The 27,624-nt window shown below is 40.9% G+C and overlaps 1 protein-coding gene and 1 pseudogene across 1 annotated transcript; both read right to left on the reverse strand.

The window, feature by feature from the left end:
* Nucleotides 1-199: 199 nt before the first annotated feature.
* Nucleotides 200-19,945, reverse strand: LOC107788646 (protein TRANSPORT INHIBITOR RESPONSE 1-like; annotated as a pseudogene).
* Nucleotides 200-27,482, reverse strand: LOC107809761 (putative late blight resistance protein homolog R1B-16). The gene is given in 13 exon segments (XM_075233954.1): nucleotides 200-4,217; nucleotides 18,948-19,010; nucleotides 19,093-19,307; nucleotides 19,883-20,033; nucleotides 20,145-21,204; nucleotides 21,206-23,821; nucleotides 24,502-24,602; nucleotides 24,708-24,771; nucleotides 25,195-25,416; nucleotides 25,562-25,627; nucleotides 25,761-26,093; nucleotides 26,632-26,853; nucleotides 27,230-27,482. Coding segments are annotated over 10 exon segments (4,863 nt in total). The 5' UTR covers nucleotides 27,398-27,482; the 3' UTR covers nucleotides 200-4,217; nucleotides 18,948-19,010; nucleotides 19,093-19,307; nucleotides 19,883-20,022.
* Nucleotides 27,483-27,624: the final 142 nt, after the last annotated feature.

Consider the following 27,624-nt stretch of genomic DNA (forward strand, 5'->3'; position numbering starts at 1 on the left):
GTAAAAAGTATTTTTTTCATTTCAACAAAATGAGTATTTTCTTTTCATGATGTAGAAAAATATTTTCTTTCATTTTAACAAAATGAATACTTATTTTTGTGTTGCAGAAAGATTACTTTTTTTTTTCAACCAAAGAAAATATTTTCTTTTTAGTTATGTAGCATAAATTTCAACGTTGTTTTTAAGTGAAAACTGGATATTACACCAAAACCAACTGATTATATTAACTCAATAAACGGAACTACAATAACCAAATAGCAATACAATAGTAGAAAACAACACTAAAGGAAATAGAGAGTAGATGAGAAGAGAAATTGAAACCTAAAGCTAAGAAGAAAGAGGATGAGAAACAGGTTCAACAGAGGAGATGAGAAGAACAGACTGGGAAGAGGTTTCAACATAATTCCCCTTCCTGTGTGTCTCCCCCTGGATCTCAAATATAACGTCCTAGCGTTCCATTTAGGTGTTTAGTCATTTGGCTTCTTCTCACTTTAACTTCTGGCCCAAATGTCCCAACTAGATCACCGTTGTTTGACATTTCTGGCCCATAATCCCTTCCCCACTGAACTTGGTTCACAACAATACTCCCATCCGCAAAAAAAACCTTGTCCTCAAGGTTCGAGTTATGAACATTTTAGTAGCATTTTCTCCACAATTTATTAGCCTCATGTAAGTGAGCATAGAACCTTGTCTAGTAGAAATAGATGAAAAATAAAATTCTTTCAAACAACATGAGAAACCATCCTTTGCACGTAAAAATGGGGTTGCTGCAGATTCTTCAAATGAAAACCAATAACGCTTATCCTTTGAGATGGTTGGTTCTCTGGCTATACTCGTAGTACCGTAATGATAAAGAAGCAGATGGCTAACAAGGACAGCAGAGCCTCTGTTGAATCTTCCAACATCAATCTTTTGCATTGTAGTGAAGAGAACAAGTGATGGAAAATCGTGCACTGCTCCTTCTCCAAAGACAAGGCTGTACAACACTGGAGCCGTGTCTTGATTAAGAAACCGCATTATACAAACACTGTCTGGTGACAAAAGAATTACTCTAACATCTACTCCTGCAACAGATACAAAATATTATAACACCCCAATATAACCATCGCCCGATGCCTTCAAAATACTTGCAAATAAAATGTCGCCACATGTGTCATCAATCAGAGCATAAAGCTCAGTAAGAACTTTATCAAACTTTGGGAGTATAGATTCCCCGTCAACACTACTACGAGATAAATTAAATACCAATAATTCTCTCATATCCCAGATAACCACTTGAGCTCCCACTAACTCACAAGTTTTCCTGATAGCATCAGTAACGCTATCTTGGATGCATTCAAAGGCAGGAACTAAAAACTCATCAATTGGTCCACCCCACAATGTAGCTATTAAATCATAAGTAGAACGAAAACTACTATCTGTAAATATAGTCTTGTTGGAGCCAAAGGGTAGAGGAATATCATGTATACCAGGATCAAATGGAAGATTTGAAAAGGCGAGATATACAATGAAACCTGTTGAGGAATAAGAATGAAGTTGCAAAAGTAACGTTCCAATCAGAATTGTTGCTTCGCAAAAGAATTTCTAAAGTCTTCGTGAGAATATCGCAAGCAAAATAAGCAGGAGAACTTAGCATTGTCCATTTGTTTTGCCTTTGCACATCCATCAAATGATTTCCCACTGTCTGCTTCAAAACCTTGTGCACAAACTTTGCTGACACAATACATCCAGATCTTCCCATCTTGTCATCATCAGAAAGAAGTTCTCTTACTGCAAGGCCATGCTCGAACTCCATAAATTTTTTATCAAGATGTTGATCTTCAGTATTCTTAGGTACACGGAAACATTCATCAAGATAAGTGGTGTCGGGGGCATCAACACCCAATTCAATTCCACCTAATTGCTCCCAATCATACAACTTTCCAAATAAACAAGTCGATCCTTTTCTACTTGCTTTAAATAGTGTATGTGCATCTAATGTAGAAGTCAGATGAATATGAGGAAGAGGTGAAAAACCTGACGCAACACTAAATTCCTGTCCCGTGTCGAACCACTTATCCACATAACCAGAAATTGGTAGCCTAGTATCCCTTCCATCCGTATCCCAAGCACTAAAGTATAGTACTAGTGGAAGCACTTGGTTATTACAAGCCTCCAATGTCATTAACAGTGCAGGGCACTTCCTACCAAGAATGACGTATCTATCTTCACCATTAACATGGCTTCGGTAGGATGTACCGATGTTTAATGTGGCACTGGGGACGTGAAACCTTAAGGTATCTAAAAGTTGGCAATTGATGCAAGTAATTACCGTAGTATTATTTTTCACCTCATATCCACATTCAACAAAAGAAACCAGAAATGAAATCATATCTACAATTTGTCCAGGCCACCCAGGTATCTCTTTTGGGAAATTTTTAAGAAACACCTTGTCTTCCTGTGAGTCGCCATCATCCAATTCATATTCATCAGTAGCCATATGGCATTTCAGTGAACATCTTGTTCACATAGCTCGTGTTTTCTTCTTCCAAAGCATATTTAATCTCATGGAACAAGCCGTGTGCAGTTTGTTGTTCGACATTGGATGGAAGCAAAAGTGAGCCATCAAAAGGAGCTGGTAATGAATTATCAGGTGCAAATTGGTGTCGCTGACTAGAGCCAGCTCCTTGCGAAATTTCGAGAAACACTACGTCTTCAAAGTTTGTTAACGTTGTAGTCTCACTATCTGTATGAGCTATAAGGTTAATTTCAACAGAGTCCAAACCAACCTGGATTTCAAAAGACGTAACTGATGATGACAATTCCAGCAAATCACTCTCGTCTGCGCCATTGGACATTTTATCGATAATGCTGGCCGCCTTTAAGTTTCTACCTTGGGAGGTAGATTCCAAGTCAGATGAGTTTGAGACATGGCTCAAAATAAGAGAATATGCACCTTTGGACCTATCAGATGATTCAGCAAACACCTTATGCGCATGAATTTTGTTTTTGCAGTCAGATTGTCTACCATAGTTTTGCAACAAAGATGAGTTGGTCATACAACTCCTCTTCGCTAATCTCCCTTCCGACTTGAGCCCTTTTTGTTTAAATCGAGTTCTCACTTTATCAGCAAAATGCGGCCAATCAATTAATTGCTTGTTCCTATACAACCACTGGTACCATTCCAATGCGTCACCATCAAGGTAGAATGACGCCCTGGTAAGCTTCCGATCATCTTCAATTCTATAGAACTCAAAATAACAATCCGCTTGGAATATCCAAGCCTCCAGATTCTCGCCTTGAAACTGCCATAATTTGGCATCCATAGCCCGGTCTCGGGGTTGAAAAGAGGTCATTCTCTGTTTCCTCACAGCCTCCAGCAGCATCGAACGAAGATCGGCGAGATCCTTAGAAAGCGAGGCCTTCATTTCCTGAATTGAATCACGAATTGAATCTTCGACGAAAGCCTTGAGTACTTTTTGGTCCTCCATTAGAGACCTCTGGATGAAAGCACCAATGTAACAACTGAATATTACACCCAAACCAACTGATTATATTAACTCAATAAACGGAACTACAATAACCAAATAGCAATACAATAGTAGAAAACAACACTAAAGGAAATAAAGAGTAGATGAGAAGAGAAATTGCAACCTAAAGCTAAGAAGAAAGGGGATGAGAAACAGGTTCAGCAGAGGAGATGAGAAGAACAGACTGAGCAGAGGGCAAAGGCTTCAATATAAATCCCCTTCCTGTATCTCCCTCTGGATCCCAAATATAACGTCCTAGCGTTCCATAACTTCTGGCCCAAATGTCCCAACTAGATCACCGTTTGACATTTCTGTCCCATAATACCTTCCCCACTCAACTTGGTTCACAACAGGAAACTTCTGAGCTTTGCAGCATTGTCCAATAGAGCCTCGTCGCCAAAGGGGCAGTCTCTGATCTCCAACTTACGGAGGCTTTCACAACTGGAGAACACGTAGCAGAGGTCTGGATCGCTATCCCCTGTAGAAGTTACGGAGAGCATCTCTAGCTTCTTTGCATGGACCTTGATGTACTCGACCACGGGATCCATAAGGAGGCCAGAAAGCAAAAGTCAGCGCAATCCCTTGCAGTGTTGCATGATGGCTCCAAAACCAGCATCGAGCGGTCCAAGGGTTAGTCGAATGGCTCCATAATCAGGAGTTTGAGGCTTGATTGTACACAAATGTAGTCGGACCAAGTTAGGACGGTTCCTTGCAATAGTAACCAAGGTGGCATTTGTCATTTGGAAGCAGAAGTATAAATCTGACTGAAGCTTAATTAGGGCAGCCAGCTGAGATAGCTACAAGGCCTAGCTCTGTCAACGATACATTCGGTTCTTGCGCATACGGATAAGAAGGAAATACCCTAAGTTCTCAAGGTCATTTCTGTTAGGATATATTAAATATGCCCTATATCTAGTCTCATATTTGATGATTTCAACATATTTTTGTGAACATTATTTCATATAAAAATATATGGCATTTGATATTCTTTTATCATAGTTATTATTAATTTCTTGATTAATTTGATAAGGTCCTTGATTAAATTTTGAGACTTGCCATCGTGATGGACATCATGAAAATGAGAGTGAAGTTTCTTATAATTTAATCTAAATTTGTTCTTGATCGTAGGATTATTAATTTGGACATTGGTAATCCAGTTAGATCAATATTTATGTGATCGTCTTTATGGGATAAAGATTAGTTGATCTCATTAACTAAATCACATAAATAGTGATGCATATAGAGATATGATCATTGAACCGATTCATTGGATAATTCCTAATGGTTAGAATTACCATAAACTGTCAATAGGATATTATCTTGAAGAATGTGATGTAAGAGTTTCCTTTGACCTGATATCATCATAGTAATTGACAAGTTATTTATTGTGCTTTGATACTAGACACCTATGGCCCCAGGGCGATATCATCATACTATTTGACAAGTTATTTATTGTGCTTTGATACTAGACACCTATGGCCCTAGGGCGATAGTTGAAAGGATATTGGGTACGATTAAATACTTATAGAATTAGTGATTGATCAAGATAGAATATGTCAACTCTTGGTAATGAGTTTAAGCTCCATGTTGTCATGATTATAACCGACCAAATTAAGACCTTGGCCAGGGCAATTGAATGAAAGTAGAAAAGAGTTTCTTAGGTCATTCAATGGTCGATTATTTTGACATGAACACATAGTTGGTCGCCTATTAGGATTTGACAGTTGAACAATATCCTAAGGGTGACCAAATCTATAAGGACAGAAGGAATTAATGCATTATTCTTCTACGGGTTCTTGAAAGTAAATTGTATACTTCATGCTATCCGGTCGTTGAGGAGTGTTGCTAGATGCCACCCTTGATTAGTGTATTGATGTGATCAATTTACTACCGATTTAGTATTGAACCTATGGGGTCGCACACTAACGAGTGTTCTTGTGATGACCCAAAATGTCATCTTATGTTTTAGAACTCGAATCTGCGCTCTTAAGCCTTAAATTTTTAACCTCCTCAATTTGCGTGTGCAGTCCGGATAGGTTTTCAGAAAGCTTTTATGTTGAAAACTAATGAAAATAAGAATTTTTACCTTAAAAGTTAATTTTTGTTGACTTCGGTCAAAATTTTTAGTAAACGGTCCCAGTCCGTACTTTGGCGGTCCCGGTAGGTCCGTATCGAATTATGGGACCTAGGCGTATGCCCGGAATCGAATTTGGAGGTCCCTATCTTGAGTTATGAATTTTTAATGAAAATTAAAAGTTTGGAAATTATTTGTTTTTAAGAATTGATTGATATTTGGCATTGTTAGTATCGGGTCCGTATTTTGGTTCCGGAGCCCGGTATAGGTTCATTATTATATTTAAGACATGTCTGTGAAATTTGGTGAGAAATGGAGTTGATTTGACGTGATTCCGATGTCCAGTTGAGAAATTAGAAGTTTTAAAGTGTTCTTGAGAATTTCATTTGAATTGGTGCTAAATTTAGAGTTTTAGGTGTTATTTTAGCGATTTGATAGCGCGAGCAAGTTCGTATGATATTTTTAGACTTGTGTGCATGTTTGGTTTGGAGCCCTGAGGGCTCGGGTGAGTTTCGGATAGGCCGCAGGATGTTTTGGACTTTGGAAATCTGGTTTTTCTGTAGAATCTGTGTTCTGGCATGTCCTTCGCGTGCGCGAAGGTACTCTCGCGAATGCGAAGAGTAAACTGGGCAGCTGGGGATTTCTTCTTCGCGAACGCGAAGGCTTGGTCGCGAACGCGAAGCAATGGGGGCGTTACCCTTCGCGAACATGACAAGCTCATCGCGAACGCGTAGCGTTAGGCACTGGGGAAGGGGAGTTAGCCTTTTCTTCATCGCGAACGCGAGCAATGTCTCGCGAACGCGAAGACCAGGGAATGGTAGCCTACGCGAACACGAGCACTGCCTCGCGAACGCGAAGGTTTGGCAGCCCATACACTTCGCGAACGCGATAATGCTCTCGCGAACGCGATGAACACTGTCGCCTAGCACTTAATAGAATCCAAAACGGGATTTTTGCAAAAAAACTCATTTTTCTCAAAAACCAAACGGTGAGGGGCGATTTTTCAAGAGTCATTCCTTCCCCAAATTGTTGGTAAGTGATTCTAAACCATTTTCTTTCAATTACCCATTACATTTCTTGAATATTCAACCTAAAATCTAGAGTTTTCATGGTAGAATTAGGGGTTAAGGTAGAAAATAGGGATTTCGGGAATTTGGAGATTTAGACCTCAATTTGAGGTCGGATTCCAAAACTAATTACATATTCGGGTTCGGGGGTGAATGGGTAAAAAGATTTTGGTATGAACCTCGGGTTTTGACCAAGCGGGCCCGGGGTCGATTTTTCGACTTTATGGAGGAAAAATTGGAAAATTTAATTTATGCAATATAATTGATTCCTTTAGCAATGTTTGATATTATTGAGTCATTTTTGAATAGATACGAGTGGTTTGGAGGTAAATTCCAAAGGAAAAGTTGTGATTGAGAATTAAGTGGCCTTCAGAGCGAGGTAAGTATTGTGTCTAACCCTCACTTGAGGGAATTAGGAACCTTAGATTATTTTCTAAGTGAAATTCATGTGAGCAGCGTATATGTAAGGTGACGAGTACCTATGCGCTACCAATTTACCTATTTTTCCATGTTTCTCTATTTTTCTGATATTGTCTCATTCATATGCCAAATTGCTACGTGTTATGCTAGTGTTGTCCAAATTATCTTTCTTATTATGTTTATGGATTTTTCTGGTGATAATTCATTTTTTATTTCAAAGTTGAGATTGATATTATGGAATCAAATGTTGAAGTAAGGTTTGTACTTGTTATTTTATCTCCCTGTTATTATTTATGCATTGCATTATGGTAAGGGAGAGTGTTAATGCACGAAGGGTGGTGCCGTGCCATATTGTGAGTGTTAATGCACGAAGGGTGATGCCATGCCATATTATGAGTGTTAATGCACGAAGGGTGATGCCGTGCCATATTGTCAGTGTTAATGCATGGAGGGTGATACCGTTCCATATTATGAGTGTTAATGCACGAAGGGTGATGCTGTGCCATGATATGAGAGTAAAAGCACGAAGGGTGATGCCGTGCCATTTATATTAATTTTATGGTGAGATTGAGAGTAAAAGCACGAAGGGTGATGCCATGCATTTTTCTTTACTGTATTCACTATTCCTATTGATTCATGGTATATTGACTGCTCCGGTGATCATTCTATTGTAGTTCTTTATCTTGTATTCCCCTCAGTATGTCTCCCCTCCCGACATTTCCTGTTTAGTTCTTCACCCTTGTTATTTGCGTATACACTGTTAAATTGTACAGGTTGATTGTAGGTGTCTTGCCTTAGCCTTGTCACTGCTTCGTCGAGGTTAGGCTCGACACTTACCAGTATATGGGGTCGGTTGTACTGATGCTGTACTCTGCACTTTCTGTGCAGATTTTGAGACCGGCTCAGGTTGATCGAGATTTGCTATTGGTCCGCTATTCGGAGACTCAAGGTAAATCTATCGGTGTTCACAGACCTTGAAGTCCCCATCTATCTTTTATGTCCTACTGTTTTCTTTCATTCAGACAGTTGTATTTCTTTCAAACTATTACTTAAAGTAAATTCTAGAATGTTCGTGAATTGTGACTCCAGACCTGAGTGGTAGTAATTAATACAGTTTTATGATATTCTGCACATATTATTTTTTATTTGAGTTAATTATTGTTATTTACTGAATCAAAACAAGGAAATGGTTTAATGATTCTCTAACATTGGCTTGCCTGGCAAGTGAAATGTTAGGCGCCATCACGGTCCCGTCGGTGGGAAATTTTGGGTCGTGACAGTTGGTATCAGAGCTCTAGGTTGCTTAGGTCTCACGATTCACGAACAAGCTTAGTAGAGTCTGGAGGATCGGTACAGAGACGTCTGTGCTTATCTTCCATAAGCTATGAAGTTTAGGAACACGTTTCACTTTTATTTTTCTCTGTCGTGCGATTTTGATTTCTCAATACTGATTGAACTCTTCTACCCTTATTCTCTCGCAGATGGAGAGAACACGTACCGCTTCCTCAGCTGAGTAGCAGCTAGAGCCTCCAGTGACAGCTCCTACGCGGGGCAGAGGTCGAGGCCATGCCAGAGGCCGAGGCAGGGGCAGGGCTCAGCCTAGGGCCCGAGCAGCAGCCCCAACAGTGGAGCCTCATATAGATATTGACGAGGAGGTTCCAGCCCAGACTGTTCCTGTCGGACCAGCTCAGGTTCCGGAGGGGTTTATTGCTACCCTAGAACTTTCGGAGAGTGTGGCCCAGACTGGCGCATTTCCCATGGCACCAGCAGTCTCTCAGGCTGGAGGAGGAGCCCAGACTCCTACCACTCCCGCTCCGGAGCAGATAGCTCTCCAGTATCAGGCTCCAGCAGCTCAGCCAATCGGATTAGTTCAGCCGGTTATTGCAGCACAGGTCGGAGATGGGCCAGCCATGTCTTCTGAGGCTTTATGGAGATTGGACAGGTTTACCAAGCTCTTTCCTATTCACTTCAGTGGTTCTCCTTCAAAGGACCCCCAGGAGTATCTTGACAGCTGTTACGAGGTTCTACGGAACATGGGTATAGTTGAGACCAATAGAGTCAATTTTGCTGCATTTCAGAAGACTGGTTCCGCCAAGAAATGGTGGAGAGATTACTTGTTGACCAGACCAGTTGGGTCGCCTGCTCTTACTTAGGACCAATTCTCTCTGCTCTTCATAGAGAAGTTTCTGCCTATCACATTAAGAGAGGAGCGTCGCCGTCAGTTTGAGCGTCTCCAGCAGGGCAGTATGACTGTTACTCAGTATGAGACCCATTTTGTGGATTTGGCCTATCATGTTATTCTTCTACTTCCCACTGAGAGAGAGAGAGGGTGAAGAGTTTTATTGATGGACTTGCTCAGCCTATCAGATTGCAGATGGCTAAGGAGATTGGGAGTGAGATTTCTTTTCAGGCGGCTGCTAATGTCGCCAGACGAGTCGAGATGGTTCTTACTCAGGGAGGTCATGGGTCTGATAAGAGTCCTCGTCATTCCGGTGAGTTCAGCGGTGCCTCATCTAGAGCCAGGAGCACTTTTGGTAGAGGCCATCCTCCCCGGCCATTTTATTCAGCTCTCCAGGCATCCCACGACGCCTCAGGTGGTCGTGGCCCTCGGATGCATTATTCCGACCAGCTAGCCTACAGTGCACTACCAGCTTCTATTAGTGCACCTCCACTCCAGAGTTATCAGGGTGGTTATTCAGGTTGACAGGGTCAGTTTCGGGGTCAGCAGTCACAACAACTGAGGTTATGTTATACTTGTGGTGATCCGAGGCACATTGCTAGATTTTGCCCTCGGGCAACTGGCAACTCGCAGCATCAGAGTTCTCGTGCCATTGTTTCGGAACCAGTTGCTGCACCACCTGCTCAGTCAGTCAGAGGCAGGGGTCAGGCAGCCATAGGTAAGGGCCAAACAGTTAGAGGTGAAGGTCAGGCCGTTACAGGTGGAGACCAGCCAGCTAGAGGCCGTCCTAGGGACGTAGTTCAGGGTGGTGGGGCCCAGCCTCGGTGTTATGCTTTCCCTGCTAGGCCTGAGGATGAGTCATCTGACGCTATTATCACAAGTACTGTTTCAATTTGCAGTAGAGATGCTTCAGTTCTATTTGATCCGGGATCTACTTACTCCTATGTGTCTTCCTATTTTGCTTCCTATTTGGTTATGTCCCGTGATTCTTTGAGTGCTCCTGTGTATGTGTCCACACTAGTGGGAGATGCTATTATTGTAGATCGTGTTTATCGTTCGTGTGTGGTCACCATTTGGAGTCTTGAGACTCGTGTAGATCTTCTACTTCTCGACATGGTTGATTTTATTGTCATACTGGGCATGGATTGACTGTCATCTTATCATGCTATATTAGATTGTCACGCCAAGACGGTTACCTTAGCCTTGCAGGGTTTGCCTCGATTAGAGTGGAGAGGGAATCTTGGCCATTCTGCCAGTAGAGTTATCTCTTATGTGAAGGCTCGGCATATGGTCGGGAAGAGGTGTCTAGCTTATTTGGCTTATGTTTGCGATTCTAGTGCGGAGGTTCCTTCCATAGATTTAGTGCCGGTTGTTCGTGTGTTTCCAGAGGTGTTTCCTGCAGACCTGCCGGGGATGCCACCCGATAGGGATATTGATTTCTGCATTGATTTGGCTCCGGGAACTCAGCCTATTTCCATTCCTCTATATCTCATGGCCCCGCCAGAGTTGAAAGAATTGAAGGAGCAGTTGCAAGATTTGCTGGATAAGGGCTTCATTAGACCTAGTGTCTCTCCCTGGGGTGCACCTGTGTTGTTTGTGAAGAAGAAAGATGGATCGATGAGGATGTGTATAGATTATCGGTAGTTGAACAAAGTCACCACCAAGAACAAATATCCATTTTCGAGGATTGATGATATATTTGATTAGCTTCAGGGTGCCAAGGTGTTTTCAAAGATTGATTTGAGATCTGGCTACCATTAGTTGAGGATTAGGGCATCCGATGTTCCTAAGACAGCGTTTCGGACTCGGTATGGGCATTATGAGTTTCTAGTGATGTCATTTGGACTGACAAATGCCGCAACAGCATTCATGGATTTGATAAACTGGGTGTTCAAACCTTACTTGGATTCCTTTGTGGTTGTGTTTATTATTGATATCTTGATCTATTCCCACAGTCGAGAGGAGTATGAGCAGCACCTTCAGATCATTCTTCAGACTCTGAGAGACAACCAGTTATATGCTAAGCTCTCAAAATGCGACTTTTGGTTGGGTTCAGTTACTTTCTTGGGTCACGTTGTATCAGCAGAGGGTATTCAGGTGGATCCTAAGAAGATTGAGGAAGTTCAGAACTGGCCTAAACCCACATCGGCTACATAGATCCATAGTTTCCTGGGTTTGGCGGGCTATTACCGTCGATTTGTGAAGGGGTTTTCATCCATAGCAGCCCCGTTGACCAGATTGACCCAGAAGGGTGCCCCGTTCAGGTGGTCAGACGAGTGTGAAGCGAACTTTCAGAAGCTTAAGACAGCTTTGACTACGGCACTATATTGGTTTTACCCACAGGTTCAGGATATTATACAGTATATTGTAATACATCTCGTATTGGTCTGGGTGCAGTATTGATGCAGGGTGGCAAGGTTATTGCATATGCTTCACGGCAGCTGAAGGTTCACGAGAAGAATTACCCTGTTCATGATCTAGAGCTAGCAACCATTGTTCACGCGCTGAAGATTTGGAGGCACTATCTTTACGGCGTGCCATGTGAGGTATTCACTGATCATCGGAGCTTTCAGTATTTGTTCAAGCAGAAGGAACTCAATTTGAGGCAGAGGAGGTGGCTGGAGCTATTGAAAGACTATGATATCACCATATTGTATCATCCTGGGAAGGCCAATGTGATGGCCGATGCTTTGAGTAGAAAGTCAGTCAGTATGGTAGCCTTGCATATATTCCAGTTGGTGAGAGACCGTTTGCATTGGATGTTCAGGCCTTGGCCAACCAGTTTGTAAGGTTTGATGTTTCTGAGCCCAGTCGTGTTCTAGCTTGTACAGTTGCTCGGTCTTCTTTATTTGAGCGTATCAGAGATCGGCAGGATTACGATCCTCATTTACTTGTCCTTAGAGACACAATGCGGCACGGTGGTGCCAAGCAGGTTACTGTTGGTGATGACAGAGTTTTGAGGATACATGGTCGTATTTGTGTGCCTAATATGGATGGACTTCGTGAGTTGATCCTTGAGGAGTCCCACAGTTCCCGGTATTCTATTCATCTAGGCGCCACCAAGATGTATCAAGACTTGAGGCAACATTATTGGTGGAGGCGAATGAAGAAGGACATAGTTGCCCATGTAGCTCGGTGCCTAAATTGCTAGCAGGTAAAGTGTGAGTATTAGAGACCTGGTGGTTTACTTCAGAGGTTAGATATTCTTGAGTGGAAGTGGGAGCGTATCACTATGGACTTTGTTGTTGGACTCCCACGAACTCAGAGGAAGTTCAATGCAGTTTGGGTTATTGTGGACAAGCTGACTAAGTCAGCGCATTTCATTCCTGTGGCAGTTACCTATTCCTCGGGGAGGTTGGTAGAGATTTATATTCGTGAGATCGTCCGTCTTCACGGTGTGCCCGTGTCTATCATTTCTGATCAAGGTACGCAGTTTACCTCACACTTTTGGAGGGCAGTTCCGCGTGAGTTGGGTACGCGGGTTGAGTTGAGCACAACATTTCATCCTCAAACGGACGGGCAGTCCGAGCGTACTATTCAGATCTTGGAGGATATACTCCGCGCCTGTGTTATTGACTTTGGAGGTTCTTAGGATCAGTTTTTGCCGTTAGCAGAGTTTGCCTGCAATAACAGCTACCAGTCGAGTATTCAGATGGCTCCCTATGAGGAATTATTTGGTAGACGGTGTAGGTCACTAGTTGGGTGGTTCGAGCGGGGGGAGGCTCGGTTATTGGGTACAGATTTAGTTCAGGAGGCCTTGGATAATGTCAAGATTATTCAGGATCGACTTCGCACAGTTCATCCCAGGCAGAAGATTTATGCCGACCGTAGAGTTTGTGATGTTGCATTCATAGTCGGAGAGAGAGTGTTACTTCGGGTATCACCCATGAAGGGTGTAATGAGGTTCGGAAAGAAGGGCAAGTTGAGCCCTAGGTATATCAGACCTTTTGAGATTCTGGAGAGAGTGGGAGAGGTGGCTTACAGGCTTGCGTTGCCACCCAGTTTAGCAGCCGTTCATCCGGTATTCCATGTGTCCATGCTTCGAAAGTATCACGGTGATCCGTCCCATGTATTAGATTTCAGCTCTGTCCAATTGGACAAGGATTTGACTTACGAGGAGGAGCCGGTGGAAATTCTAGCCCGGCAAGTACGCCAGTTGAGATCAAAGAGTTACCCTTTAGTTCGAGTGCAGTGGAGCGGTCAGCCTATTGAGTCAGCTACTTGGGAGTCCGAGTCCGATATGCGGAGTAAATATCCCCACCTTTTCACCAGCCCAGGTATTTTTCTATGTCCGTTCGAGGACGAACGATTGTTTTATAGGTGGAGAATGTGACGACCCAAAAGGTCATCTTATGTTTTAGAACTTGAATCTGCGCTCTTAAGCCTAATTTTTTTATTTTACCCTCTTCGATTTGCGTGCACAGTCCGGGCAGGTTTCCGAAAAGCTTTTATGTTGAAAACTGATGAAAATAAGAATTTTTATCTTAAAAGTTGATTTTTGTTGACTTCGGTCTACATTTTTGGTAAACGGGACTGGATCCGTGCTTTGAAGATCCCGATAGGTCCGTACCGAATTATGGGACCTGGGAGTATGCCCGGAATTGAATTTGGAGGTCCCTAGCTTGAGTTATGAATTTTTGATGAAAATTAAAAGTTTGAAAATTATTTATTTTTAAGAATTGATTGATATTTGGCATTGTTAGTATCGGGTCCGTATTTTGGTTCCGGAACCCGGTATAGGTTCATTATGATATTTAAGACTTGTCTGTGAAATTTGGTGAGAAATGGAGTTGATTTGACGTGATTCCGATGTCCAGTTGAGAAATTAGAAGTTTTAAAGTGTTCTTGAGAATTTCATTTGAATTGGTGCTAAATTTAGAGTTCTAGGTGTTATTTTGGCTATTTGATCGCGCGAACAACTTCGTATGATATTTTTAGACTTGTGTGCATGTTTGGTTTGGAGTCCCAAGGGTTCGGGTGAGTTTCGGATAGGCCACATGATGTTTTGGACTTTGGAAATCTGTTTTTTCTGCAGAATCTGTGTTCTGGCATGTCCTTCTTCGCGTTCGCGAAGGTATTCTCGCGAACGCGAAGAGTAAACTGGGCAGCTGAGGATTTTTTCTTCGCGAACGCGAAGGCTTGGTCGCAAACGCGAAGCAATGAGGGCGTTCCCCTTCGCGAACACGTAGCGTTAGGTACTGGGGAGGAGGAGTTAGCCTTTTCTTCATCGCAAACGAGAGCAATGTCTCGCGAACACGAAGACCAGGGAATGGTAGCCTACGCAAACACGAGCACTGCCTCGCAAACGCGAAGGCTTGGCAGCCCATACACTTCGCGAACGCGACAGTGCTCTCGCGATGAACACTGTCGCCTAGCACTTAACAGAATCCAAAACGGGATTTTTGCAAAAAAACTCATTTTTCTCAACAACTAAATTGTGAGGGGCGATATTTCAAGAGTCATTCCTTTCCCAAATTTTTGGTAAGTGATTCTAAACCATTTTCTTTCAATTATGTCCAGCGGGATACCTGTTATATCTAAATGGGACCAGGCAAAACAATCGATGTTATCGATAAGAAATTGAACGAGTTTCTTCCTGAGTTCGAGGCTCAACCCTGTTCCCAAGTATACCTTTCGCTCGGTCCAGTGCTCGATTAATGTGACTTGCTCTAGTTCCTCGATTGTTGATTTGGTGGCGTCGGAGTCATCGGGAATCACTAAAGATCAATGGACCCTTTGATCATCATCCTCTTCGATTTTCTGGTTGTCTGGCTGGGTCGAATCCGATGTCTGTGATTGCTATTTGGTGTCCCGTTCGCCTTCCGAGCCCGATCCTTTTATCGGCGAATGTGAGGACATTGGTTTAGCTTCCTCGATGATGAACATTTCCTTTGCGGCTGATTATTCTCCGTACACCATTTGACGCCTCTCGATGTCGGGAATTTGAGGGCCTGGTGTAGGGTCGAAGGTAAAGCTCTCATGTTGTGGATCCATGGCCTTCCGAAAAGGGCGTTGTATCTCATATCGCCTTCGATCACGTGAAACTTTGTTTCCTGGATGGTTCCAGCCACGTTTATTGGTAGGATTATCTCGCCTTTGGTGGTTTCACATGCCATATTGAACCAGTTTAGAACCAGAGTTGCGGGTACGATCTGATCCTGTAGGCCGAGCTTCTCTACTACCTTCAATCGGATGATGTTGGCCGAGCTACCTGGATCGATTAACACACGCTTAATTTTAGTTTTATTCATGAGTATGGATATTACCAGTGCATCGTTATGAGGTTGGATGACCCCTTCTGCATCTTCATCATCAAAGGACAAAGTCCCTATAGGTGCGTAATCTTGAGTCCGAGATCGCTTTCCCCTCACAATCGATGTTTTAGTGCGTTTAAGCACTGGTCCCTGAGGGGTATCGATGCCGCCGATGATCATGTGGATGATGTGCTGCAGTTCTTCTTGCTCGTTTTGCTTGCTGAAATCCCTGTTTTAAAAATGGTTCTTCGCCCTATCACTCAGAAATTCCCGAAGGTGCCCTTTGTTAAATAAGCGAGCTATTTCCTCTCTTAGTTGCTTGCAATCTTCCATTCTGTGGACATGGGTACCATGATATTCGCACGTTTGATTGGGATTTCTTCCGGCCGGATCGGTCTGCATGGGTCGAGGCCATTTAGTGTCTTTGATGCGTCCGATGGACGACACGACATCGGATGCATCAACGCTGAAGTTATATTCTGATAATCGAGGTGCTTCTATAGGATCGTCATATTTATCGAAGCCGCTCTTACTCATAAGTTCCCGAGAATTTTTCCCTCGATCAATCCTTTAATTTTTCCGAACTGCATTGCGTGCTGAACCGTTGTTCACCCGATCTGCGACGTACGATTGATATCGGTCTCTATTAGACCTTTGTTCTCTGTCGATCTCCTTTTGGGTTTTAGTAACTGTCCTGTTCTGATGAACGGGTCCGTATAGAGCTGCCAACTGATCATCCTCGACCCTAATTTTCGATTGGTATCGGTTGTGTACATCTGCCCAAGTTATCGTTGGATACTCGATCAAATTTTGTTTCAGCCGATGTGATGCTGTCGAACTTAGCTCGTTCAACCCTTTGGTGAAAGCTTGTACGGCCCAATCGTCTGTGACCGGGGGTAATTCCATGCAATCTAATTGAAATCGGGATACGAATTCCCTCAACATTTCATTCTCCCTTTGATTTACTTTGAAGAGGTCTGATTTCCTTGTTGCAACCTTTATGGCACCAACATGTGCCTTTACGAACGAATCTGCTAACATGGCAAAAGAATCGATGGAATTCGATGGTAAATTGTGATACCAGATCATCGCTCCCTTTGAGAGGGTCTCCCCGAACCTTTTCAACAACACGGATTCGATCTCATCGTCCTCCAAATCGTTGCCTTTGATGACACATGTGTAAGAGGTGACATGCTCGTTAGGATCGGTCGTACCGTTATATTTGGGAATTTCGGGCATACGGATTTTTTGGGGATTGGTTTCGGTGCCGCATTCGACGGAAAAGGCTTTTGTATGAATTTTTTCGAATCAAGCCCCTTTATCATTGGTGGAGCCCCTGGGATTTGATCGACCCTGGCATTGTATGTTTCCACTCTCTTGTCGTTGGCTTCGACTCGTTTTGTGAGTTTCTCGAGCAATTTAGTAATTTCGGGAGTAGTCCGTGATTCTTGCTCGTTAGATTTCACTATGGCGGGTTCTGTTCTGGGGGTGACTTCTCGAAGTGGATTGGAATCCGGCCTGCATTGTGCGCGAGTTTGGCTCTGTAACTGAGCTATCGCTACTTGTTGGGCTTGTAGCATCTCGAAGATCATACGTAAGCTGGTCCCGATTTCCCCCGCGTTTTGGGTGTCTCGGGCTACGGATCGAGTACCGCCCTGAATGCTTCTTTCCGGTTCGGAACGCTGATTCGCCTCCAAAGCTATTTGTGAATTGACATCCAATGGTATTTCGGCTCGAATTTCGGGTACTTCGATTCGAGCCTCGGTGCCATCGTTAATTGGCCTTCCGGCCCCGGGTGCCAAGTTGTTGGTTTCATCTTGAAGGCCGGTTTCGTGGTCGATAAGTAAAGCCATTGCTGATTTGAAATTGTAAGCTGGCGTGCACTTTAGATTTGTATCAAACGATCACTGTTACGCTTAGTCCCACGGTAGGCGCCAAACTGTTTACCGAAAAAATCGGATAACGTTAGATTTTGTGTGTGGTTCTAAGGATATGCGACACAATTCGATATAAATCGTGTAGAGAAATAGAGATACGTATATTCTTGACTATGAGAATATGAATATTGAGCAAAAGAATGAATAAGGTAAAATAAAACAAGCATGCAGAGCTATATTCAATATGAGAAGTGATCTTTGGTTACAATGCATTCTGCCCATTAGCTTACAAGGATTGTCCCTTTTATAGAAGAGGGATATTACAAAAAATAATAAAATAAAACATATAGTGGAAGGCCCATGATGACTTGTCTCTTCCTTGATTCCCGCCAAAATTCTCTCTCTTGGTGCGGTCGCAACGGCTCTTGTCTGTGAGCTCGATACTGGCTCGAGTTCGTTACTGGGTTGGGCCCTTCGGTCTTGGCTCGAGTCCGACCTTCGAGATGGGCGTCGCGCATTTCCGACCTCGAAGTAGTGCCTTGCGGATCGATTGGGCCACGAGCTCGATAGGGTTATCGAGCCGACTCCTCGATTGACCTTCGGGCTCGAGGCTCGTTAGTACCGACTTCGGAGCTCACTCCAAAAAATCTAATTCCGACATTTTAACACTCGAACTCGATCGAACGTAGGAAGGCCAAAATCTATTTCGACCGAATACACATCTTATTCCTCTTGGATGACTTAGGCAGATGCCTGGGTGTTATATCCGCGTTGCTATAGCCACATTTGAATAATTCTGAGCAATAGATTCTTCACCCGATCCGAACCTTCCTGCATTAAACTCTGTTATGCAATTCCTTTAGGTGATAGTTTCCCATGATTTATCACATTATTTGAGGAAAAGTTGTATCTTTTCTTGTCTGTTTTTTCACAGCTAACGTAGCAAGAGTATCAGCCTGTGTGGCTAAGTTATCTGCAAATATAGAGCTAGCTGCAACAGCAACTACAACAGCATTTTGTGCAAAGTCCTGAGCAATGGAATAATTAGATATACTTGAGATATATCTGGTTTGGAGCAGAATCTGGTTTGGTTGGTCATTTGGTGGAGAAAAATATAGGAGGACCTGTTGATGATGGGAAAGGAGGACTAAAAATTGCTTAGGGCCGAGGTGAACGAGTGCCTTGCTGAGGGGGTGGAATAGTGACAGAGTATACCAATGATGATTCAGGTTGCTTCTCCATAAAACTTGCATCAAGCAAACCTTTTCGCAGACAAGGTAAAAACCAAGCCAACAATCTAGAGGATTGAAATAAGCCAAGCACTGCACAATCACGTCCAGGATCTCCTTCAAGACTCTTATGTGAAATAAAATGTAAACAAATGTAGCAAGAATCAAAAAAACCAAAGCTAGTGGAGGAGCCCAGCAAAAGAAAAAAAAGGAAAATAAAATAATATATATAGGTATTTATGTAATGCAATATATGCAAGAATTCAGTTGATCATAGCGTGCACCTAAAGGATAGTTGACAAAATCGCCAAAGGAAATAGCAAAGATGACAATTTTACCACAAATTATCGCACCCAAGTTGGGATTTATCCGGATGAGGCCTTTGCTACGGGATGATATATCTAGTCAAGAAAGGAAAAAAAAACAGAATTATGGCACCGGTTGTGGGTAAATTACAGTTTTTTACTATAGAAATTCACATACCTGATGACAAATTGACACTGATATTTTGGTATGAAGAAATCAAAGATCGTCCTGAAATTGATAGTTTGTGCGTTCCCCAGAGACTTGGGAAAGTAACCGGCTACTAGTTCCCTGGGAAGAGTTGAACATGGAGCTTCAATCAGTGTGCGTGGGATGTTCACCTCATAGGTTATTCATTTCAAATGTCTACTAAGGCATCACCTTAAAGTTGCCACCTGCAGAAAAGAAGCCGCGATTAGAAAATACTAGCGATTAAAGTGGGATGCTGATCAAAATTGGAGAGAACTAACTATGGGATGATTCAACCTTTCAGGAAAGTTGATATTCTTAATGCTACCATGTATTAAGAATAAACACTGGAGGCCTTGAAGATTCAGTCTGCAGAAGCTATTAAAAGCACCATGTATAGTGAAGGATGTGATAGCCCAGTGGCTCTTGCACAACTACCAGTAGCGGTAGTACTCAAATTAAACATCTTTTTCTTAGTGGAAATTCTTGTTTGAGTGCACACTGCATCCTTATATTTCACTACGTTGTCTAAAGTTTGAGATGTGATATCCTCCATTGATATTTTAATAGGCACAAGAGGATTTATAATAACGCTTACTGTTGCAAATGAGGCCTAACGTTGAACAGCAGCACCTATTAAAACTCTTCGAACGTGCAGCCACTAAAGATCCCATTTCTTGTTGCATTAGAATTTCATGATTATCTGAACAGTTTTCACATGTTAGTGATGGTATTTCTTGAAAGATTTACAAAACTTGAAAAAACTGAGATATAGGATAACCTTCATCCAGGTTGCCAACACTTTTGTTTCTTGCCCATCATAGCAGAGAGTCAGCAATCCCATGTATGTTTCTTGATTTGCAATCTTTAGCGTCGATCTAAAGCTGATGTACTGGCAAAGGGAATTGTATCTCGTATTCCTTACATGCGCTCTGCAAAGAAAATTACACTGGTCAAAGTCCATCACATAAAATGAAATAAAGGAGGTAATAAATTTCGTCTATACTCGCATTTTTCCAAGGGTAAGAGCGCTCAATACTTACTCCTGACCTGAAGCTTGTCTTCTCCCATCATATCTTCAACATATTTCTTAATCTCCAAAGCAGAATCTTCCAGTAGAGGGCTCCATGGGAGTTCGATAACTTTTAATGAACTAATATCCCCGAAACTAGGCGGAATCTCCTCAAGCTTACAACATTCGCACAGTCGTAATTTCTCAAGCACGGGAAAGGATTCCTCTCCAACTTCCCACTTAGCAAGAATCACTCGCTGCAACGTCAAACATTTGAGATTCTCGAAGCTGTCTTCATCCCCCATGTTCCATTCTTCTCCATCGATGATTACGCTAATAAGGTTCAGCTCTTCAAGGTTGGGCAGTCTTGCTATTGTTGACAGTGAATCGGATGTCAGAGGAAACTGACGCAACGACAATTTTTTCAAACTCGAAGGGAAGTGAAAATTCCACAGTCGATTTTCAAACTCGAAGGGTGCGAAATCACTTGAGTTTGAACTTTGAAAAGTTACTGCGATGATTTCTAGTTCATTTAGGAAGTCCAATTTCGGGAACCAATATCGCCCTGTTGAACAATCCCATGATTCCTTGAGATCAAATCGAAGCTCTTGAAGATTGGGAAACCTTTTGAAAATATTCTCCGTGTCTTTCGAATAAGAAAGCTCGAGTAGCTCTAATGTTGACAAGTTCTCTAGCTTTGGGTCCTCTACTGTCAATATTGGTTCATTTGTATCCAAATCAATGAAGGAACCGGCATATACGTTCAGCACTCGTAATTTTGAAAGATTCCAAATAGTCGGTAGTAGTAGCATGGGTTGATTACCGTTATCCAGAGACAGAGTTTCAAGATTCCAGAGGTTTGAAAAAGACGAAGGCAGAGATTTAACTTCTGTCTGAATGTTTAAGAACCTCAAATGAACCAACATGCATATTTCATTCAGCAAAGAATCTTTCACCTTGATAAAGGAGCGATCCAGGATCAACACTTTAAGAAGCCTCAAGTGTCTTAGGTGACATACATCATAAAGACGGTTGCCCAGCTCGTGTCCATTTATCTTCAAAGAATAGAGGTGCTTACCAGAATGCCTTTTCGCCTTTGAATGAATCGAACAAGACAAAATTGTTGTGCCCAAAGTGCTCCTTATCGAAATCAATTCTCATTTGACGTGGCATCAGATCTGAAGAAGATGATGATGGAGCACTTGGACTTATCTCGTCAAACAACTTTTCCTCTCTTGCTTTTATCAAACAAAAGTCATGCACAAGATCATGAATTTGGCAAGTCCGGTGTTTACCTATCTCATTGAAAGAAATAACCAAGCTACTGGAAATTAAATTATCCAAATAAACATCCATCACTTCTTCTACACTCTTCATATCTGTCTGTTCCACAAATCCTTCGGCACGCCATACAATTTTCAAAACATCAATTCCAATTGATTCGTCCTTTGGATAACTTGCAAGGTAAAGTAAGCATGGTTTTAGATAATCAGGCAAATAGTCATAACTTAATTCTATAACCCTCATCACTTCCACTTTCTTGTTAAAAATGAAGGACTTCAAATTATTTTCAACTTCATGCCACACACTCTTTTTCTTTTCCTTCCCTGCAATGACCCCAACAATCAAATCAACCACCAAAGGAAGCCCTTTACAGTTTTGGACTATTTCTTCTCCAACATCCACTAGTTCATCCGGGCAACTTTCTTTTCCAAAGACCTTTTTCTCTAATAACTCCCAACTTTCTTCCAATCTTAGCAATCGAAGGTCAAGAGGATCACTGTGGCGTTGTGCATGCAAAGCCACTTCCTTTTCTCGAGTCGTCAAAATAATTCTACTTCCTTTCTCAACTTGAGGAAAAGGTCTTGTTAAATCATCCCATGCCGTAGTATCCCACAAGTCATCTAAGACAATAAGGTACCTCTTCCCAAATAGCTTTTTCCGTAGCTCATCAGCAACATCAACATTCTCACTGAATTTCGAAGTTGAGCTAGTAACTTCATTAAAAATGTTCTCCAACAACTTCTTCTCATCATATTTTTGATCGACTGTACACCATGCACGGATGTCGAAATGACTAGAAACCGACTTATCATTATACACTTTGTATGCCAAAGTAGTTTTACCCGAACCCGGCATACCAGTGATCGAAATGACATCTAGCATTTTTGATCCACCGGTGAGATTCCTAATTATCCAATTTGTCTCCTCTTCAAAACCTACGATTATTTGCTCAGCTAATGATGACTTGATTTCAACTGGCTTGTTGGGAGACTTTTCAACAATGAGGCTCCTGTTTTTGGGAATCTTCTCAAGTAAGATCTCTTCTTTGATAAACTTGATTTTTTCTATGGCAAAGGGAAGTGAGAAAATAAAATGTAAGAGACCATTGTCTCTTACAATAATTGAATCAATGACATCTTTTACCTCATATGCTAGATCTAAAACACGTGCCCAAAGATCTCTATACAATTCTTGTTCAACACTCATGAAGATAGATCTTATCAATTCTAGATCTTCTTTCACTAGCGCAATTTCTTTCTTTATCAAAGCAACTGAATAAGCATTGGAATTAAGCAAATCATTTAAGTGTATGAGTAGAAGATGCATGCAGAGGGATCCCTTACTCACGGGAAAGCAGAGTTGAGATGAGTCTGGGGCTTTTAAGTAAACATGTTTGAGATCTCTTTTTAGGAGTTCAATATTTTCCATTAAGTCCAAAGTCTCATGTTTTTTTCCACCGGTACTCACTTCATTTCTGGATTTCTCTTCTAAGACGCGAACAAGAGTTGATACCTCCCTTCCGACACACGCCAAAAAATCAAACAATATGTCATGATGAATAAAGTTCGTGGTAGCATCAGTAAGAATAATTAAGAGGAACTCGATCATGACATGAATGTTTTGAGCCCCTGAAGTGCTAGCGGTAATAAACATGTGCTCTTGTAGATGAATCAGATATTCCCTAAAAATGTCTGGAGAGGTTTCTATGAGCTGCTTAATGAAGCGTCCAACTTCTGCTGATGTTGAAGCTTTCAAATTTGTATGAGATATGTGCATAACCTCAAGTTCAATAGGAATAATCTCCAAGAGTAGATGTGATAGCTTGAAGAGTCGAGAGGCTCCATCAATCTGATCATCCCAATGGAAGCGTCCTACTCTCTGAGCCATTAGTTGAAACTGAGGTAGGACATGTTCAACAATCTCATGCTCAACACAACCATTCACTATCAACCCATGGAAATCTCTTATATTGCCACATACATTCTGAAGAATCTCATATTCAGTCACTAAAGGAAAAACCTGTTCAGCACGATACTTGGATAAATGATAGAGATTCTGGAGGAGGAAATCCAACTGCTCCGCAGTCATGGTGGCACTTGATTTATCAAGAAGACATGAGCTAATACAATTATCCATATTCTCCACAAGGCAAGGAAGGACATGGTGCATGTCTTGTTTCAACCGCATGCAGTTGCCAAAATCATACAAAATTATTTCAACCTCTTGTCTTTTGAGATTCATTGTATAATTAAACTTTTGCAGATCGGAATAAGAAAGCTGTACATATATACAGAAAAATGCCAGCTCCAATTTCAGCTTTTCAATTAGATCCACGTCAACAGCTTTTTGATATTCTTCATTCTTTAAGCTCTCTATGAAATCCAGAACATTGACAATGTCCTTGCGAAGAGCAGAAAATGACACCTGCCAAAGGACCAAAAGTTATATCAAATTCTCAAAAGAAAGACAGTTAATTCTCTATATATTATGTTCTCAGAGTTTGAGCAACTGGTTGTGTATCCAAAATAAGCATGTCAAGAAAGATGGTTTTCTATGCATATGTTCAACTGAATTAAAATAATATGTTCAGCTGGTGTCTATTTCCCCCCTTCAATATACTAGACTATGCACTAAAAGGGGGATGGACTAATTAGTGAAGATTTTTTTCTAACCATTTTTCTGAAGAAGAGATGAATAGATGTAACTATCAAACATATAAAAACAACCTCTTGAAATTATAACCAACCAGGATTGATAAGCTTTATAATGTCTAATTATTTTTTATTTTATTCTTAATACTATAAGTCTATAATTCGATCAATAAGTTCCTATTCTTTGCCATAAAATAGTGAATGGACATGTCTCTAACAACAAAAACACGTCCAACTTGGTATTTATACCAAATCATGCTAACTTATCATGGTTAAACAGTTTAATAACATGAGAATATATATTAAGTGAAGGAAACCTTATGTGCAGATACATGTCATGCATATATTAATTTAATGTGTAAAATCACAATTAACTGGAAAGAAATAAAATAAAACAAATAACAAAACGAAATTAATTTGATTCATGATATTAAGAGAAAAAGAAGTATGTACGTCACGGCTTTCAATTTCTTCAACCATAAGTTTCTGCAAATAAACACCAATAGCTTCAAGGAGCACTCCAGAACACCCGTGAAATCCCACAATAGCTACACCTTTCAACACAAATGAAAATGGGGTTCCACCAGCCTCAGACCCAAATGGTCCATAATTCTTGGAATTAGTTATAAAACATAGAGACTTTATAACCGAATGGCTACCATAACATCCAAATGTCCCCTTGATGCCTGTTAAATATTCCAATGAAGTCGCCTCAATGACAACCTGGCATTATTACAAATCACATATCTGTTAAATAAGTAGCATCGTCAGAAATTCAGACAAGAATTCAGAGAAAAGTGCAAGAATGTCACATTGGGTTCGAAATCAACAAGTGCACTCATATAAAGATGCTTATATAACTATAAAGTTTATGTTGTGTACGCAGAAAATGATGCAAAAAGTTGCTATACTGCCATGTTAAGTTGACCTATAACATGTGATTTTTCATATCAAGAGCCTAATAAGGTAACTTGAAGGTTGTAAAATAAATGAATAATCTGCTATGACTAGTTTAATTGTCTTGATAATTAACTGTTATTTTTACATAATTTAAGCTCATTGCTATGACATGACACAAATTTAACTTGAGAAGAATGTTCTAATCATGAAAAATAAATATGTCGACCATAATCTTTTTGGACTTACCTTGTCTATTCGACCTCCATTCCCACCAAACTTTGGTGAGTCTATGGTAGTACCTTGTTCAGTAATGGTTCTGAAAATGATGGAGTCTATAAAATCTCCATGACCAATCAATATTTCTTTAATGGGACTTTTCAGCTTGTAATTCCATTCTGATCCACCAATATTGCCTCGCCATGGCTCCACCAATATTGAGTCTGCTTGATCATAACTCACTTGATTTCCCTTCACATACATAAGGAATTAAATCAATGGCTCCATTATCAAATTTTATCCCTATATTGGTAGTATTATTTTGCATTAAACCAAAAAAAAATAAATACAGAATGAATATAGACACAATCATGTAAAAGAAGAGATGGCAAGGTACCATTGTTGGCAATTTGCTTTCATTTTTTGTTATTTTGCCTTTCTTATGATCACCCGATCCTGATCCCTATATAATGTGTCAGAAAGTAACATAAGCTAATTGTTTAATGAAAGGGATTTGGACCTGCGTGCAAGTGTGTGGTGAGGAAAATTAAGGAAGTAGAGGTGATTAAGCAAACAAGCGAATAATCACAACATACATCATGGGTTTCAATTATTTCTTCAACCATAGGTTCATTTGGCTCAATTGTTTTATCTTCAGGTTCCTTTGCTGAAGCAGGGGGAGTAAGTTTCTGCAAATAAATACCAATAGCATCAAGGTACGCTCCACAACGCCCGTGAAATCCTTCAATAGCTCCACCTTCTTTCATCACAAATGAAAATGGGGTTCCACCAGCCTCAGACCCAAATGGTCCATAATTCTTTGCATTAGTTATAAAACATAGAGAGTTTATAACCAAATGGCTACCATAATGTCTAAATGTCCCCTTGATGCCTGTTAAATATTCCAATGGAGGCGCCTTAATGACAACCTGAGATTATTGCAAATCACATATCGGTGAAATAGGTAGTAGAGTCAGGAATTCTAACAAAAAATCAGAGAAAAGTGCAAGAATGTCACATTAGGATTCGAAATCAATAGGTGCATTCTTATCCTTAACTTGAAAGGTGCTTACAACAACAACAACTCAGCATAATCCTACAAGGTGGGGTTTGGGCAGGGTAGTATGTACATAAACACTATTTTCGAAAGACCCCTGGCTAACTTGAAAGATGCTTATATAACTATGAAGTTTTGTTGTATACACTGAAAATGATGCAAAAAGTTGCTATACTGCCATGTTAAGTTGACCTATAACATGTGATTTTTCATATCAAGAGCCTAATAAGGTAACTTGAAGGTTGTAAAATAAATGAATAATCTGCTATGACTAGTTTAATTGTCTTGATAATTAACTGTTATTTTTACATAATTTAAGCTCATTGCTATGACATGACACAAATTTAACTTGAGAAGAACGTTCTAATCATGAGAAATAAATATGTCAACCATAATATTTTTGGACTTACCTTCTCTCTTCGACCTCCATTCCCGCCAAACTTTGGTGAGTCCATGGTAGTACCTTGTTCAGTAATGGTTCTGAACATGATGGAGTCTATAACATCTCCATGAGCAATCAATATTTCTTTAATGGGACTTTTCAGCTTGTAATTCCATTCTGATCCACCAGTATTGCCCCCCCATGCCTCCACCAATATTGAGTTTGCTTGATCATAACTCACTTGATTTCCCTTCACATACATAGCAGATTAAATCAATGGCTCCATTATCAAATTTTTATCCCTATATTGGTAGCATTATTTTGCAGTGAATAGGAAATAGAATGAATATAGATGCAATATCATGTAAAGGAAGAGAAGGTAAGGTACCATTAATTGTTGGCGATTTGCTTTGATTTTTTGTTATTTTCCATTCCTCTTAATATTTCTTATGATCACCTGATTCTGATCATCCCTTTTTAAAAGTTATTATTCTGTTTAAGGTGCTAGAAGAGTCACTTAAGTCATTAGTTTTATGAAAGAGATATGTGCTTGTGTGCAAGTATGAGGTGAAGAAAATTCAAGAAGTAGAGGTGCTTAAGCAAACGAGGGAATAGTCACAACATACGTCATGGATTTCAATTTCTTCAACCACAGGTTCATTTGGCTCAATGTTTTTAGCTTCATGTTCCTTTGATAAAGTGGGAGGAGCAAGTTTCTGCAAATAAACACCAATAGCATCAAGGTACGCTCCACAACGCCCGTGAAATCCCACAATAGCTCCACCTTCTTTCATCACAAGTGAAAATGGGTTTCCAATCTCAGACCCAAATGGTCCATAATTCCTTGCATTAGTTACAAAACATAGAGATTTTATGACCAAATAGTTACCACAATGTCCAAATGTCCCCTTGATGCCTGTTAAATATTCCAATGAAGCTGCCTCAATAACAACCTGAGATTATTGCAATTGATTAAATAAGTAGCAGAGTCGGTAATTTTGACAAGAATTCAGTAAAGTAC

The sequence above is a fragment of the Nicotiana tabacum genome, chromosome 17 (genome assembly GCF_000715075.1).
Source record: "Nicotiana tabacum cultivar K326 chromosome 17, ASM71507v2, whole genome shotgun sequence".
NCBI lineage: Eukaryota > Viridiplantae > Streptophyta > Magnoliopsida > Solanales > Solanaceae > Nicotiana > Nicotiana tabacum.